The 17,666-nt window shown below is 34.2% G+C and overlaps 1 protein-coding gene across 1 annotated transcript in view; it reads right to left on the bottom strand.

Annotated features, from left to right (window-relative positions):
* The window catches only part of LOC114329771 (myrosinase 1), a 116,483-nt gene that overhangs the window by 74,524 nt on the left and 24,293 nt on the right, over window positions 1–17,666 (bottom strand). Inside the window, exons 2-3 of the mRNA XM_028278980.2 lie at window positions 16,623–16,696; window positions 9,962–10,162 (exon numbers count right to left, since the gene is read on the bottom strand). Of these exons, the coding sequence (XP_028134781.2) occupies window positions 9,962–10,162; window positions 16,623–16,696 (275 nt within the window). The remainder of the gene's footprint in view (window positions 1–9,961; window positions 10,163–16,622; window positions 16,697–17,666) is intronic.

Below are 17,666 nucleotides of genomic sequence, written 5' to 3'. Positions count from 1 at the left end.
TCCTAGATTTTCAATAGATGGAGGTACACAATAATGGATCAATGTCGTAGCAAGGAAAATATAGGGTCATGTGTTCAACAATGAACCACACGTACACAATGAACCAATCAATCTTTCGTTAGTAATACGCATTTTAGAAAAACGCCGGCACTACTGTACGAATATATGGTTTGTTCAACAGTAAATGTTTTGAGTTCAATTAGTGCGGTCGTAAATATTATTAAATTTATCTGACCTGGCCCATTGTTAATACCCACCCGGAGCGATAAGCCACCGAGGTAGACAGAGTTGGTCTTTTGCAGTTAACACTGACTAGACGGTACTCCCATAATAAAGCCTAAAATAAATTTTACCTGAAACTATTATACTATTTTACACTACTTATACTATTTTATACTATTATCGGTTAATCCGGGCTGTTCATAGTAGTAACTAATTGAACTTAACCATTTACTGTTTAACATACCAAACTAGATAACCTAGAACTAAATCCCAGTTGTTGTTTTGCCACCACGAAACGTGCACGTGTTATAGCGGATTATAAGAATTTGAACGCATCGAGTAAAATTTTCAAGTTAAGTATTCTCCCTTTTATTTCTTACATGCGTGAATTATTTTAATTTACTTTCTGTGGTACCGTACATTGATACATTAGTTGGTGTTTGGGTATGTAACTCTAAAATGCGCTGTTGTAGATAATGAATTATTGGTTTTTGATTGTTACAAGGTGCGGTACGTACACAATGAACCAAACTATGTTGGGATACAATGAACCATGGTTCACTGTGTACCCTTCCAATTTTTTAGATTTTTTTTTTATTTTCAGGATGGGTTGCGTTAAGGAAATAGAAAGAAAGAAAGGCGCACATACTGTTGATCAAATGAGGGCAGCATTGGACTTAGTAACCAGGGGTATGAGTATTCGAAAAGCAGCAGTAGAAAGTAATTTAGCATCCTACATTAAGGCGATACGTTGAAAAAATAAAGTGTGCTCCAAACGAAAAAATAAGATTTGTTCCTAACTACGAGATGAACATGATTTTCACAAGTGAACAAGAAGATGCTCTTAAGACCTACTTGAAAACTTGTGCAGTTATGTTTTATGGACTGACATCTGTTGAATGTAGAAAGGTTGCATACCAAATGGCTCAAAGGAATAATATCAAAATTCCTGATTAATGGAAGAATGCAGAAATGGCTGGCAGGGAATGGCTCCGAAGTTTTAGGAACAGGCATACAGATCTGTCTTTGAGAAAACCAGAGCCGTGCAGCCTGGTACGTGCGACATCATTTAACAGAGATAATTTTAATCGCTTTTTTGACAACTTATATGCTGTAATAAATCGAAATGCCGCATTTTCTGAAGGTACAAGAATTTACAACTTGGATGAAACTGCAACCATAACGGTGCAAAAAACTCATATTGGCACCAAAAGGGAAAAAGTGTTTGGGTAAAGTCACCAGCGGTGAGAAAGGGACACTGTGCTGTTTTATATGTGCCGGTGGTTATGCTTTACCTCCAGCAGTAATTTTTCCGCGGAAAAATTATAAGGATTTCATGTTAAAAAGCGCCCCTACTGGCTCTTTAGGCCTTGTTACGTCGACAGGATGAATGAATTCGGAGTTGTTTGTAGAGGTAATGAAACATTTCATTAAACATAGCAGAAGTTCTCCTGATAATCCATCAATTTTAATATTCGATAATCATGAATCTCACTTATCCATCGAAGCCTTAGATTTGGCAAAAACTGCAGGGGTTAATATTGTAACTTTGCATCCCCACACATCGGCTAAATTACAGCCACTTGACGTTGGTTTATATGCGCCATTCAAGACGTATTATAACAGTGCCATAGAGTCGTGGCTTCTAAGAAATCCTGGTAGGCCGATATTTATTTATGACTTAGCTGAATATATTGAAAAAGACCACAGTAGTTCCATGACTTATACAAATATAGCCAATGCCTTTAAAAATGCGGTATATATCCCTTTGATCGGGATACCTTTACACATGACGATTTTTTGCCAAGCGAGGTAACAAGCAGACCATGCCCAAATGATGAAAGTTCTAATAATACAAGAGACCTTCAAGGAGGTGAACATAACGATGAAATCACTTTGCCAAATGAAAATGACAGTTCTGCAACTAATAACATTCGATCAGAAAACCCCGAACATGCAGAAAGTCGAGCAGGACCGTCATTTATTCCACCACAAAAATTTATGCCTGCATTGAAAGCTCAACCTCTTAAAAATAATAGAAAGAAAAGAAAAGTAAAAAAGTATGGCCACAGATACACCGGAAAAAACATTATTGAAGAAGAAAGGTTGGAAGCTAAAAGGAAAAAGCGAATATATAAAAATAGGCAAGCTAAGAAGAGAGTGCAATTGTTAATGCCGATAATACAGATCCAGAGTAGGATGAAATATATATTTCCCTTGAGAGTGACAGTGATAGTGAAGAGTATGAACAAGATCTTCCAGTTTTAATTCCAAATTTGGTTAGTACCCAAGGTTTTAAACCTAACGTAGAAGATTATCTCCTGGTAGAATTTCATTCCCCAAGGTCAATAGTATATTTTGTGGGGAAAATATTACAAACAGAACAAGATGGGGAATATTGCATATAATTTTTAAGACTTAAGGATAAATATAGTGAGCAGTTTGTTATGCCCAATGTTCCTGATATAGTTTCCGTCAACAAGAAATATGTGAAATATATTTTGCCGATACCAAAACTATGTGGCAACACAAAACGAGAAAAATCTTATTTTGCGTTTACAGTGTCTTTTTCTTTATTAAATATCAGATAGGAATTATACCTATCTTCAGTTTTGTTGTTGTTTTCACCTATTATTTTGCTTTTAAACAATAAAACTTTGAAATCTTACTCTAGTTTCTGTAAAACTAATTTTTATTAGGTATGTTTAAAATAAAATAATTTGGTTCACTGCGTACACAGCACTAGTTCATTGTGTACCACCCGTGGGACACAATGAACCAACGACACTTAAAGAAAAAAAAAACAATATTAACTCAAAAACATTAATCTTTATTGATAACCAAATTATGTGTAATATATTACTAATATGTGTCTCTTATACTCCTACAATTTCGTGTTTCTAGGTTAAAAGGGGGCTGATGTAGACAATTTTAAATTTTTAGTGGTTCATTGTTGAACACATGACCCTACACATGAGAGTTTGTGTTGAAATATGAACACAATTTTTGATATTTATGGTAATTTCGCTTTCCAAAATCTTGTAGTATAGAAGAACAGACAGTTGTTGATACCATGTTGCATAACAGTGAACGCTGTAAATATACCCCAACCGGTTTCATTAGCACCAAACAGATTATTTTTAAAAATAAGTTTGAAACTAAAATGTCAGAATTAAATAAAAAGTTTGAAGATCTAAGCACACAAATTACAAACCAAAAGATGTCACCACAAACTTTTGAGGAAGTTGTTTCGGAGGCGATCGAGAGGATGATGCGAGCTCAGAATATAATTATGGTTGGTGCTCCAGAAAGTACAGGCACTATCGATCAACGCAAAAAGCATGATGAAAAATTAGCAACCGATATTTTGGGGGTAGTGTGTGGGAATTCAACCCCACATATCCCTGTTAGAATAACCAGAATAGGCAAACCTTCACCCAATAGGCGAAAATTAATGAAACTTTCATTTAACAATCCATCAATTGCAAAAGATATTATTAAACGCAAGAACTCATTAACGGGAACCCGTTTTCATAAATTTATTATTAGAGATGAAAAAACACCTAAACAAATGGAGTATTCGGATCAGTTGAGAAAGGAGCTAAATGATCGAAAAGCCAAAGGCTAGACTGATATTACTATAAAGTTTATCAGAGGAACCCCATCTATTGTACCATCAAAAAACTGAAACAGTCAAATTTTCTTAATTGCTCTATATCTTCTACTAATATTGATTCTTTAATGGCAAAACTGAATGAATTTGTTCCTTATATGGATTTAGAGAAGCCTACTATTATGCTTATAACAGAATCCTGGCTCAAACCACATATACCTAATTCTATCATAGATGTACAAGGTTATTTATACTATATTCCGCAACGACCGGCTTTCGACTGGAGGTGGAGTATGCATTTATGTGTTAGATTCTGTTTTTTCTCAATTTACAGTAACTGTTTTACCGTCCAATATTCCTGGCTTCGAAGCAATATGTCTTCTGTTTCATAATAAACACTTATCTTTTACGATTTGCTGTATTTACAGACCGCCTGATACTGCTTATAATAATTATGTTCAACTTATTAATTTTTTATCCGTTCTAGCTTCAACTTACAAAAACCTAATTATTGCCGGTGACTTCAATCATAGAGATTTAAAATGGCCACATCCTGTACCTCAAAATGCTTCATCAAGACTTCTTCTTGATTTTGTACAAGATTCACATTTCCAACAAATCGTTACTGCACCAACTCTTTCCCGTTCTGGGCAGCAACCCTTCATCTTGGATTTAATTATTACTTCTGATAATGATTTAAACAATCTAGAATACTATCCCCCTTTTGCTAAATCCGATCATGCAATTCTTCAGTTCCAAATGCAGTTAATTCTTGTTACTTATCCAAAAAAACTATACTCATCAAGATATTTCATTGATTATAGAGGTATTAATCATGATGTGTCACTGGTTGACTGGGCTTCCGTCCTGTCGTTACCAAATGTACAGGAAAACTGGAATATTTTTCATGAACAATGTAGCAACATCATAGAAAAGAATACAAGCTCAAGACTTATAACTACATTTCCTTCTAAACCCTGGATTAACTGCGATATTCAAAGATTGATTAAGAGAAAGAAAGCCCTTTGGCAAAGGTATCAAAGATCACGTTTGGAGAACGATTTTGTTACGCATAGGAATGTTGCCAATTTATTGAAAACAAAAATTTGCAATACTAGGAGAAACTATGAAAAAAATATTATAGACAGCAATAATCCAAAGAAGTTTTATAAGTATATTAGAACTTCCATAAACACAAAAGTTTCTGTTCCTCAATTAAAAACAGACTCAGGTGATACTACAAATGATGATTTGAAAGTGGCTACAACTTTTGCTAGGAGCTTTTACGGATCTTTTACTTTAGAACCTGATGGCCCGCTCCCAGACTTATATTATGAACCCGTAAATCATAGTTCTATTACCTCAGTAGAATTTTCTCCTGATGATATTGTTAAAAAACTTAAAGAACTTGACACCAACAAATCTCCAGGACCAGATAATCCTTCTCCTGCTTTCTTGAAATCATGTGCAAATGCTCTAAAATATCCACTCCATTTGCTTATGGAACAATCATTCCACTCTGCTACTCTGCCACTTATTTGGAAAGAAGCACGGGTGAAACCAATTTTTAAGAAAGGAGATAAACTCGACCCCAAAAATTATAGGCCTGTTAGTCTCACTCCAGTTGTATCCAAAGTTATGGAATCAATTATTGTGGAAAATTTACACATATTTTTGAACCAGCATCAAATAATCCCGAAAGAACAACATGACTTTACCAGTGGAAGATCGGTTGTTACTAACTTGTTGTGTTGCCTAAATGACTGGACTACCGAAGTAGATACGGGACAGGATATCAATATTATCTACTTAGATTTTAGCAAGGCTTTCGATAAAGTTCCAAGAGAAAGGCTTTTGAAAAAATTAAACAGGATTGGAATTCGCGGGCAACTGTTAAACTGGATTTCAGCCTTCTTAAGTGAAAGAAAATTTTCAGTAAGAATACAGTCTTCAAGTAGCCCCCTATATGACGTAATAAGTGGAATCCCCCAAGGATCTGTTTTGTTGCCACTACTGTATAATATATTTACATCGGAGCTAAAATACATCATTTGATCAAAGTTTTCGGTTTATGCGGATGACACAAAGCTGTTCAAGATGCCTAAAATAAACTCTCAGTGTTTGCAAAAAGACTTGGACAGCATTTCTCGATGGTGTACTGACTGGTTGCTACCGCTTAATATAGAAAAATGTGTCGTTCTTCATGTCGGCAAAAATAACCCTCGGTTGAATTATTTTATTAACGGCACCGTTTTAAAAAAGACCGATTGTCACTCTGATCTCGGCGTGTTAATAGACTCACAATTGTCCTGGACTCCTCAAACGTTGCAACAGTGTAATAAAGCCAATCGCATGGTATACCTTATTAGTAAAGTTTTTTCGTCCTGTAACAGTCGAACCTTAGCAAATTTGTATAATACTTATGTGAGACCTATATTAGAATTTGCTAATTCAGTGTGGTGCCCGGTTCTTCAGCGTGACGTAAATATGCTGGAAAATGTACAGCGACGAGTAACGCGGATCCCGTATTCATTGGTGCGTCCCTCATATGAAGATCGTTTAAAAATCATAGATTTAGTTCCATTATCCGCCCGCAGACTTAGAGGCAACTTTACAACATTCAATTCATTTCATTACGAAACTTCTTCACTCAGAAATTTCTTTACAATAAATACAGATGAGCGGTTAAGAGGCCATCCCAGATAGCTAAGAAGAGAACTATGCAGAGCCAACATTAGGTTAAACTTTTTATCAAATAGGGTTGTTCATGCTTGAAATTCATTACCAGTTTATGTCGCTATGGCTCCTAGTACAAATAGTTTTAAGAATAGACTAGATAATAATTAATTGTATTTTTTATTTAATTATATGTAATTCAGCTTAAGTGTAAAACAGCTAAGTACCAAAATTTGTTTAGCTTTTAGAGTATAATAGGATTCTAATCCTCTACTCTTATTGAATGTTAATAATAATAATAATAATAATTTTAGACCTCTCGATCAAGAGGTCGAAAAAAATCATTTTAAGACGGCTGATTCTTTCATATATTGTTCCCTATGCTTCCTCGAACACCCTACCGGCCATCTGGCTACTGATACAGGTTGCGTTCATTACTGCGCAGCACACTTGTACAGGTAAACATATCGAATTTAAAATTATTGTAAGACGAAAATTTTTTTTTGTCATTACTTTTTAAACATTATTAAACAGATTATTAAACATTAAACAGATATTTCTGTGGTTTAAAAAGTAATGACAAAACAATTTTTCGTCCTAAAATATTTAAATTCAATATACAGGGTGATTGATGAGTGTGATAAAGCTCAGTAGATCCGCTATAGTAATAGATAGCAATAAAAGTTAATAATAAAAATTTTGGCCAACTTTCTGCTTCACATTACGAAATCAGTTAGATTGTTACAGGGTGTTCGATAACATAGTGGCAGACCGAACTTATGTTTTTTTTTTAAATGTAACACTCTATATTTTATTTTATATTCGAAATCCTCTTAACTTCCCCATCACAAAAATATTAAGGTCTGTTATATTATATAAGGCTTTTACAAAGTTATAACCAATTTTTTATGAAAATCGTAACAAGTTTAGTTTGTCAGTTTTCGAGATATTTTCATTTTTCAGAGCAAGTTATTAATTAGGGTGTTCTATTTAAAATTACTGTGAAAATAATGTACTTGCGTTTTGACTCACCCTGTATTCGATATAAAGAAAATTAGCAATATCAACCATTTTTATAATTTTGACAATCAACAAAAAAATATGGCACCAATAAACCATTGCTCTTGTGTTTATTTTTATTTATACAGGGAGCTGAACTTATTACGATTTTCACAGAACATTGATTATAACTTTGTAAATACCCTCTATAACATAACAAACCTTTATATATTTGTGATGGGGAAGTTAAAAAGATTTCGAATATAAAATAAAATATGAGGTGTTCCATTTAAAAAAAAAACAAAAGTTTGGCCTGCCACTATGTTATCGAACACCCTGTAACATTCCAAATAATTTTGTAATGTGAAGCACAATTTATGTTATTAACTTATATTGCTATCTATTACTATAGCGGATTTACTAAACTTTTTCAAAAAAATCTCTGTTTGGTACAAAAAAATCACATTTAGATAGTATAGTTTCGCATTTTGCAAAAAGATGAATTCATATCATATCATTTTAGGCCTGAATCCCGCGTAGGTACCATAAAAGTTTATTAATAGCAAGAGGAAATTTTGTTAATAGTTTAACGGTGTCTAGTCCGACAAACTTTGATATATGGGAACACTGGAACAGGGGAAATTTTAATTGTGGAATGTAATTTTAATTCTGGAACTTGTCATCCTGACCAGTTTGTGATTGTGAAAACTAGCAGGTTGTTTTTAAGAGGGTCGGAACAAAATGCAAAATCAAAAGGAATTATGTTGGTGATAAATAGCAGTCTGATTTTTGCATGGGAGTTCAATGAAAAGGTAACAAGTAAATTTTAAGTTCTGTCCGACAAAACACATGGGACGCTTTCGTAGTCTGACGTTGGAAACCGGTAAACTGTTCCACAATTAAAACCTTCCCTGTTCCAGTGTTCCCGTACATCAAAATTTGTCCGACTAGACTCCGTTAAGCTATTAATAAATTTTCAGCTTGCTATTAATAAACTTTTTTCTGGTACGCGGGATCCAGGTCTATTTATAATATTAGTATAATCTTGAATCGCTTGTCTTTTAATCAATAACAATAAATACAGGGTGTCCAGAAACTCTACCGACAAACGAAGACAGGAGACTCCTCAGATAATTTTAAGATAATTTAACCCAATTCACCTAGTCCGAAAATGCTTCTTACGGGAGCTAGAGCTCTTTAAAGATGGCGTCATGAAATTAGTTTTTCTTAAATACCTCTAGAACGCTTCTATTTAGAAAAACGAAAATTGGTATGAATATTTACTTTTCAGAGATGAATCGATTCCATCCATTGCAAATTTCTAGTACCGGTCATAGGCGTCCGTTTTGGGTAGAGCAACGGGTATTTTATCGCATAACTTTTTTGTTCTTAACTTTTATGCATTTTTGATACCGGATTATTAAATTATCAGGTATTCTAGTACTAAAAGGTACCCTTACTTTAAGTCGGTAGGACACACCGTTTTCTAGAAAAATCGATTTGAAAGTTTTTCGTTTTTGGAATTTGAAAAAAAATTGAAAGAAATTTTCAACAAAAAACGAAGTATTTTACCAACATAAAGTAAGAGTAACTTTTAGTACTCGAATACCTCATAATTTATTAATCTATTGTCAAAAATGCTCAAAAATTCAAGACAAAAAGTTATGCTATAAAATAACTGTTGACCTACCCAAAACGGACGCCTATGACCAGTACTAGAAATTCGCAATTAATGAAATCGATTTATCTCTGGAATACAAATAAATGTACCAGTTTTTTTCTTTCTAAACAGTTTTTTTTTTAATTTTTTTTTATTTAAAAAGCGAGAAATTTTCATATCGATTTTTCTAGAAAACGGTGTGTCCTACCAATTTAAAACAAGAGTACCTTCTAGTACTAGAATACTTCACAATTTCATAATCCAGTGTCAGAAATGCATAAAAGTTAAAGATAAAAAAGTTATGCGATAAAATAACCGTTGCCCTACCCAAAACGAATGCCTATGATCGGTACTGGAAATTTGCAATGGATGGATTAGATTTATATCTTGTAGATAAATACGCGTACCAATTTTGTTTTTTTAAATAGAAGAGTTCTGGAGGTATTTAAGAAAAACTAATTACAAGACGCCATCTTCAAAGAGCTCTAGCTCCCTTAGGAGGCATTTTCGGAATCAGTGAATTAGGTTAAATTATCTTAAAATTATCTGAAGAATCTCCTGTCTTCGTTTGTCGGTAGAGTTTTTGGACACCCTGTGTATTTAAATTAGGAACTAAATTCATGCTATATCGACTTTGACCATTGAAAGGCATTCCATAAAGTCCATCACCTCAAACTCATAGAAATACTCACAGGCATGTACACTGGCAGCTGGAATATACGAATCATAACGAAACTTTGTTGGAAGCAAACAGCAAATATTAACATAATATAGTATTACAAATAACTTACCATGTGGCAAGAGTCTTGACCAGGAAATTGAGAATCGATAATGTGTAACTTTCAGTTCCCTTAAAATTCTTATATCTTCTTCCCATTGATGGTAAGAATCGCAGGTAACGTCACCACTGTCATTATGGTAAATAAAATTTGGAATGGTATGAGCTACTCTGTCCCAATTATTTTCACCTTTTCCATCTTCATCCCAAGCACCTACAAAGAAATAATATTTTATTTTCTTTATTTATACTGGACGTTACACCTTAAACAAAACAGATTTAAAGTCTTCAAGATACACTTTTCTGAGTTTTCTTTTGTAAACACAATATCCGGTGTACATTTATAATACGTTATATGATCGGTTTGAGGAAGTCATATTTTTTTTGGCTAGTTATTGATAGGGTCTTTTGCACTGACCCGTGTTCTTATTGCGCCGTTTTGTTTTTAGGGGACCTCGACCCTAATGGTAATTGCAGCTTTGGAAACTCCTGCACGAAAGATTTCTACTGATTAGCAGTCATTTATATCTCTTCCGCTATATGAGCCCTAAGCTCTGGCGTTTTCGTACTGGTCTCTTGTCCTATACCAACACAAGACCCAAATTTTGTATTGTAAGTAAGTGTTGTACAAGACTCTTTAATCATGCTCAGAAATTATTTTTAGTACCACGATAGCATTGTCCTTTATATTGCACTGCCTATTTAGTGTCTAACTATACTTCTTCTGCTTCTTCTTACGGTGCTTTTCTATTCCGGACATTGGCTATTAACAAGGTAATCCTACTTTGCTTGATGCTATTCGAAAGAGTTCGGTTATAGACATATTGAACCACTTTCGCAGGTTAAAGCCTAGATATTTTTCTTCTACCTTGACCTATCTTTCCAAATACCTTGCCCTAAATAATGAGTTGCAACAACCCATAGCGCTGTTTATTTCTCATAAAATGGCTAGGATATTCTAATTTGCGCTCTATAATGTGTTAATAATCTCATATTCCTTGCTTATTCTATGTCGGACCTCACTATTAGTCACACGATCCACCCAAGCGGCTGCCCCAAGTAGAAACACTGTATATCCATTTTTTTTTTCAAAATCACTTTTATTGCAGTTTTTAATTTAGGGTGTTGTTATCTACCAATTACCAAGGAAGAAAAAATAAAAAAATTAGTAGAACCACAATTTAACATTGGCATGAAACACATTATATCACATTGTCTTCACTTCACCAATTTAAAACACATTATATCCATATCCTCAAGTAAAAACACAGTAAATCCGGGATATACAGAGTTTTTATTTGGTTTTTGGGATTTACAGAGATTTACCGTGGGAATCGCATGATTTACATTTTACATTCGCCAGGACGATTGATATTTCCAAGGCAATTTTTAGTTTATTGTTAGTTATTGATGGTTATTGTGATAAGTGCAGTAAAAATTTGTCGTGTATAAAATATTTAAGTTTATTGTATTAACTATTTAAAATATATTTTTAAAATTAAACTGGGTGTTAGCTACTAATTATCAAATATGAATAAAAATCGAATAATATTTTGACCTGCTGAATTCGAATTTATAACTTCCTTTGCGCCGGAAGTGACGAGAATGTATTATAAACAATTTAATTAAAAATAAAATAAAAATTCCATTTTTATTCAGTTGAAATGCGAAGGCAAAACAATCTTATTTTTCACTTAGAATATGGAGCGCAGTGCCAGCACTCTGAATCGACGATTTTCGACTCTTATTGGAGTCTCATCGGAGAGAACGTAGGCCTGCTGCTCCATACTCTAAGTGACCAACACCGAGAGTTTATCGCCCACATCGCAACTGACGTGAATGGACTAGGTGCCTAGCGTCATCTGGTAATTGAAAGATGAAGTAGTTTTCAATCCTAATAGCAATATTAAAAATATTTAAAAATATTAAAATATTACTAAAAGATTTTTAAATCTTACATTGGCTTATAGGGCAGTCCTTACAGTAGGGATTCTGGCCTATACAGAAAAATGCAGGCGGGTGTGGGGTAATACTGCACTTTGGTTGCATTGGTGGTGTATTGGCTAAACGTGCAGGGTAGGGTATGGTGCTGATAGAAAAGGCATTCAGGCATCAAATATCCAAACAAACTCTTTTCAGGCCATAATAATGAAAAGACCTTCTCCAATGATATATAAAAAAAAACTTATACTGAAATGATGGCATCTCCTGAGGTAAAATGTGCCGGAAGTAAAATGAGCCTCCGTTCGGATTTCCGGGTGAGCACTATCTCAGGGGGAACACCCTGGTTAGAAAAATCAGGATAGGGTCGTGGAATCTTGGTAGTCTTACAGGTAAGAGTCTGGAGTTAGTGGATGCGCTCAAACGAAGAAGAGTTCAAATTGCTTGTATTCAAGAATCTAGGTGGAAAGGACAAAGGGCGAAAGAACTAGGTGAAGGATACAAATTGTGGTATGTAGGGAGTAGTAACACTAGAAATGGAGTTGGTATAATTGCTGATAGTGAAATGAAAGATAACGTAGTAGAAGTTGTAAGAACGAATGATAGAATGATGTCAGTGAAATTTGTAATTGATAAAGAGGTATTGAATGTTGTGTGTGTGTGTATGCTCCCCAAACAGGTCTGGGTGAGAATGAAAGAAGAGCTTTCTATGATCAATTAGGAGACGTACTGAGTGATATTCCAGCAGATGGGAAAGTTATAATAGGAGGTGATTTCAATGCACATGTGGGCCAAACCAAGACAGGATATGAAATAATACATGGGGGATTAGGCTTTGGAACTAGAAATGAAGCTGGAGATGACATACTTGAATTAGCAACAGCATTGGATATGGCGATTGTTAACACATTCTTTAAAAAGAGAGAAACTCAACTTATTACCTACAAAAGTGGACAACATCAATCCCAAATAGACTACTTCATGATAAGGAAAGAAGACATACGTGAATGCAAGGACTGCAAGGTAATGGTTAGTGAGACAGTAAGCCAACAACATAAGCTGCTTGTTCTGGACATCGAAGTAAAAAGCGAAACTAAACAAAAATATCGGAGAGGACCACAAAAAATCAAGTGGTGGCTGCTGAAAGATGAGAAAGAAGGTCTATTCAGGAGAAGAATAGTAGAAAAAATATGTTGGAACATGAAAGGAAGCCCTAATACAATTTGGAGAAAAATGGCCTGTAGTATTAGAGAGATTGCTATTGAAATACTTGGGAAAACGTCAGGAAAAAAGTTTGAGGATAAAGAGACTTGGTGGTGGTCAAACGAAGTGGTAAGGAAAAATAAAAGAGAAGAGAAAATTATATAAAAAGTGGCAAGAAACCAGATCCGACACAGATCTTCAAAAATATATGGTGGCGAAAAAGGAAGCGAAAGTAGCAGTAGCAAAAGCCAAAGCAGAAGCGTATTCAAACCTATACGATCAACTTGATACCAGGGAAGGCGAAACGAAGATATATAAAATAGCCAAACAGAGAGCAAAGAAAGCAAAAGATTTTAATCAGATTAGATGTATCCGAGATGAAAATAATAAAATACTAGTTCACGAAAGGGATGTCAAAAAGAGATGGAGAAAGTACTTTGACAGCTTATTAAATGAAGAATTTGACAGACAGCCTGTAGAGTCAACGGAGACAGTAGCAGCAATGGTCACCAAAATAACCAACGAGGAAGTGGCTCAAGCGCTTCAAAAAATAAAGAAAGGAAAAGCGGTAGGACCAGATGATATTCTTGGGGAAGTATGGAGAGCATTGGGAGAGACAGGAACAAGGTGGCTAGCAGGTCTATTTAATAGAATTATGGAAGTCGGACAAATGCCAGACGAATGGAGAAGCAGTATACTGGTACCTGTTTACAAAAACAAGGGAGATATACAACAATGTACAAACTACAGGGCTATAAAACTGCTTAGCCACACCATGAAAATATGGGAAAGAGTAATTGACAGACGGATACGTGAAGAGACCGAAATATCCGAGAATCAATTTGGCTTTATGCAGGGTAGATCAACAACAGATGCAATTTTCATTATAAGACAGTTGAAGGAAAAGTACAGGAGTCAAGAAACAAACGCTCATATGGTATTCATTGATCTTGAGAAAGCATATGATAGAGTTCCTCGAGAGATTCTGTGGTGGGCACTCAATAAGAAAGGAGTCCCTGGTGAATATGTAAAGATTGTGAGGGATATGTATGAGGGAGTAACGACTAGTGTTAGGACAGGTGTGGGAGAGACTGATAAATTTCATGTGAAAGTAGGATTGCACCAAGGCTCTGTGCTTAGTCCGTATTTATTCTCATTAGTGTTGGACCAGATAACAGCGAAACTACAGGGTAACATTCCATGGTGCTTAATGTATGCTGATGATGTCGTGTTAGTAGGAAATAGTGAAAGAGACTTAGAACAAAAACTGGAACAGTGGAGAAAAGCTCTGGAGGAAAAAGGTTTAAAACTTAGTAGGACAAAAACAGAGTATTTGGAATGTTCATTTAAAGATGGAGCTACTATAAATAAAACGGTATCTTTGGATGGTGAAATGATTGTGAAAAGCAATAGTTTTAAGTACCTAGGATCGGTATTACAGAGTAATGGAGAAATAGATGGAGATGCATGCAGTAGAATTAGTGCTGGATGGATGAAATGGAAAGAAGCGAGTGGTGTGTTGTGTGACAGAAAAATTCCAATGAAGCTGAAGGGAAAATTCTATAAAACAGCCATAAGACCGGCTATGATGTACGGAACTGAATGTTGGGCAGTGAAAAAGAAAGTGGAACAACGAATGCATGTGGCGGAAATGAGAATGCTTAGATGGATGAGTGGAGTGACAAAGAAGGATAAAATTAGAAATGAGTATATTAGGGAAGTCTAGGTGTGGCACCAATTGATGCCAAAATGAGAGAGCAGAGGTTAAGATGGTTTGGTCATGTTCAACGTCGAGACGTTAATGACCCAATACGAAGAATAGCTGAAGTGCAGATTCCTGGAAGGAGTAGGAGAGGAAGAACAAAGAAGACCTGGGGGGAGGCGATAAGGCAGGATATGTTGGTAAAGGGGATTAACATTGATATGACCCAAGATAGAATTGTGTGGAGAAATGCAATTAGGGAAGCCGACCCCGCATAGGGATAAGGCAAAGAGAATGATGATGACTAAAAGATTTTTAAATTGAAAACTTATTGAAGCGAATGTCACTACGTCCATTTTCTGTTGGAATTTACCAGCTGAACAGACGGGGTCGTGAATTGTAAGTTTTTTGAATTCCCTCTTGTTTTCTTCGCTTCAGCATCCATCTGGCTTGCAAATTTTAGAAGCTTTGGAGGTGTTAACTAAGAAAATGGACCAATAAGTTTTCAATTTAAAAATCTTTTAGTAATATTTTAATATTTTTAAATACTACTAATATTGCTATTAGGATTTAAAACTACTTCATCTTAACAATTTAATTGTTTAAGTAATTATAATTGGTAAACTAACAAATATAAATAGTCTTCAAAAAATGAATTTTGTTCTTAAAAAAATCTACAAAATAATGTTTGGTAAATCTTGACCAATAATTATTAGAAACACAGATGCTGCAAAAACATTGCAAAATTACAGAATTTAGTCGATTTTTCACTTGTAAGTCGGCTGAATTTTGAGTAAGGTAACTTTAGAATAGCCCAAATTAATAAAAAAAACTACAAGCTGTAAAACTAAACCTTAATTTAAATATTATTTATACAATGTTATAACAATAAACGAAATTTTTTTATTAAAAACTGCATAATATAATTTGTTTAGATAGAGAAATTAATATAATTTGTATAAATATGTACCTATACAGAAATAATACAGAAACTTATTTCTTTGATGCCTGAAAACGGATGATTATTTTGGCGTAATTTGTCAGTCTCAGAGACACTAGTGGACAAGCTTTTCCATATCCCTGGATGAGAGCAATTATATGACCCAGACACTGACCATTAAATTGTTGCAATTTGATATATATTTGGTAAAGGAACTTGAATAAAGTATCATTTGCGGTACTTAATGTCTTTAAAAAGTGGGAAATTTTATACTATATTTTCAGTTTTCCCAAATAAAAACACTGTATGTGTTCAAAACCTAGGAAATAAAATTCAGACATAAAAATATTTACTGAAAAACAGGAGTATTTTTTACTAAATTAATGTGTATTCACTTTTATTTCAAACAAAATAGAAATTTGAAAAGTTGAGTCCTTTCCGTTTTCTACTCTGGTGAACATTTTTGGAATTGGCGCTTACAGTGTTTCTACTTGGGACAGCCGCAAGTTTTTATCATGCGTTTGTAACACCATATTTCGAGGACGTCGAGTTTCCTTAAAGAAACTTCAGAAAGTGTCCAGGCCTGTACTCCGCATAATGACATAGGAAACACATAGCATCTGATGATGGAGTTTTGGGTACCAAGTGGTAAATTGTGACTTCTGAAAAGAGACTTGATCGTTACGAACGCTGATTGAACTTTTCTTATCCGCTATCTTATTTCCGTAGAATGGTCCAATTGGCTTTTTATATGTTGGTAACAAGGTACGTGTAGCTGGTAGACCCTGTCGATTGGTTGTTAGTTAATCAAAAGCCGTGTATTTAACATTTATCTGGTATGGACTACCATATAGTTTTTTAATGATATGTAAGAAAATAATCGCAAACCTTCTATTTGGTAGGCCGACGTTGCAACTCCAAACGTAAACCCTTCTGGAAATTTGGTGTTATCGTCTGCTATTCTAAAACAAAAATACAGTTTAAACAATTATTGTGCTTTAATCCGATATCAAATAATATTAACTGATATAATAATAATTTATAGTTCTTCCAATCTATCTATCTTTGCCCATACATGAAAATATTCACGAATTAGTTTTTATACTAATAGGTTGCTTTTTTACTCACTGAAACTAATATCGCAAAATTAAGCCGCTTTTTCATAGAAACCACAATAAGCTAAACAAGGATAAACAATACGGCATGTCTTTTATAGCTTGTTTACTCTGAATTTTGACGTTTATCATTTTTAGTGACAGTGACATCAGCGCATGTGTTGTATTTATTGGAAAATTATAACAGAATAATATATTCAGCCCTATTCTGTAACTTTTAACAAATCGAATAGAAATGACCAAGTCGAATCGTAATTACCCAAAATCGGAATGTTTGATATCTATCGCGTCATTTTTGTGTTTGGATTGGTATTCTGTAACTCATATCGTAATCGAAACCTCTGACTTCTATTTCACGCGGTTCTGAGGTGGTGGCAACCCCGCATTAACCAGAGAAATTATTGTTCTGTGACTGGATCTAAATTTAAAATTTGACACCGTTGCCATATCCTCAATGTTTTCATACTTTCTTCATACTATCCTCAAGTTTTGAAAAGTAAATAAAGTATTAGTGTAAATACTGGATGCAAAAAGCTCAAAAGAGGATAAATGGTTTTAAATTAAAGCTAATTAAAATTGATATAAAAAAAGATAAACTGATAAATAAAAAAGATAAGTGAAGATAAGAAGTATAAATGGTTTTAAATCAAACATATTTAAATTGATGTTATTAATGCATTATTATTAATCTATAATTTAAAATCGATATTACTAATAATATGCAATCTTTAAGATTCGATTAGAGCTGAAATAACTGCTAAACAACTTTTCCCAAAAATTGCATCTTTTCTATAATTTGTTCAGACTATGAGCGTTG

This window comes from Diabrotica virgifera, chromosome 5 (genome assembly GCF_917563875.1).
Source record: "Diabrotica virgifera virgifera chromosome 5, PGI_DIABVI_V3a".
In the NCBI taxonomy this organism is placed as follows: Eukaryota; Metazoa; Arthropoda; class Insecta; order Coleoptera; family Chrysomelidae; genus Diabrotica; species Diabrotica virgifera.
The sequence above is the reverse complement of the archived record's forward strand: the minus strand, read 5'-3'. Positions and strand labels throughout refer to the sequence as shown.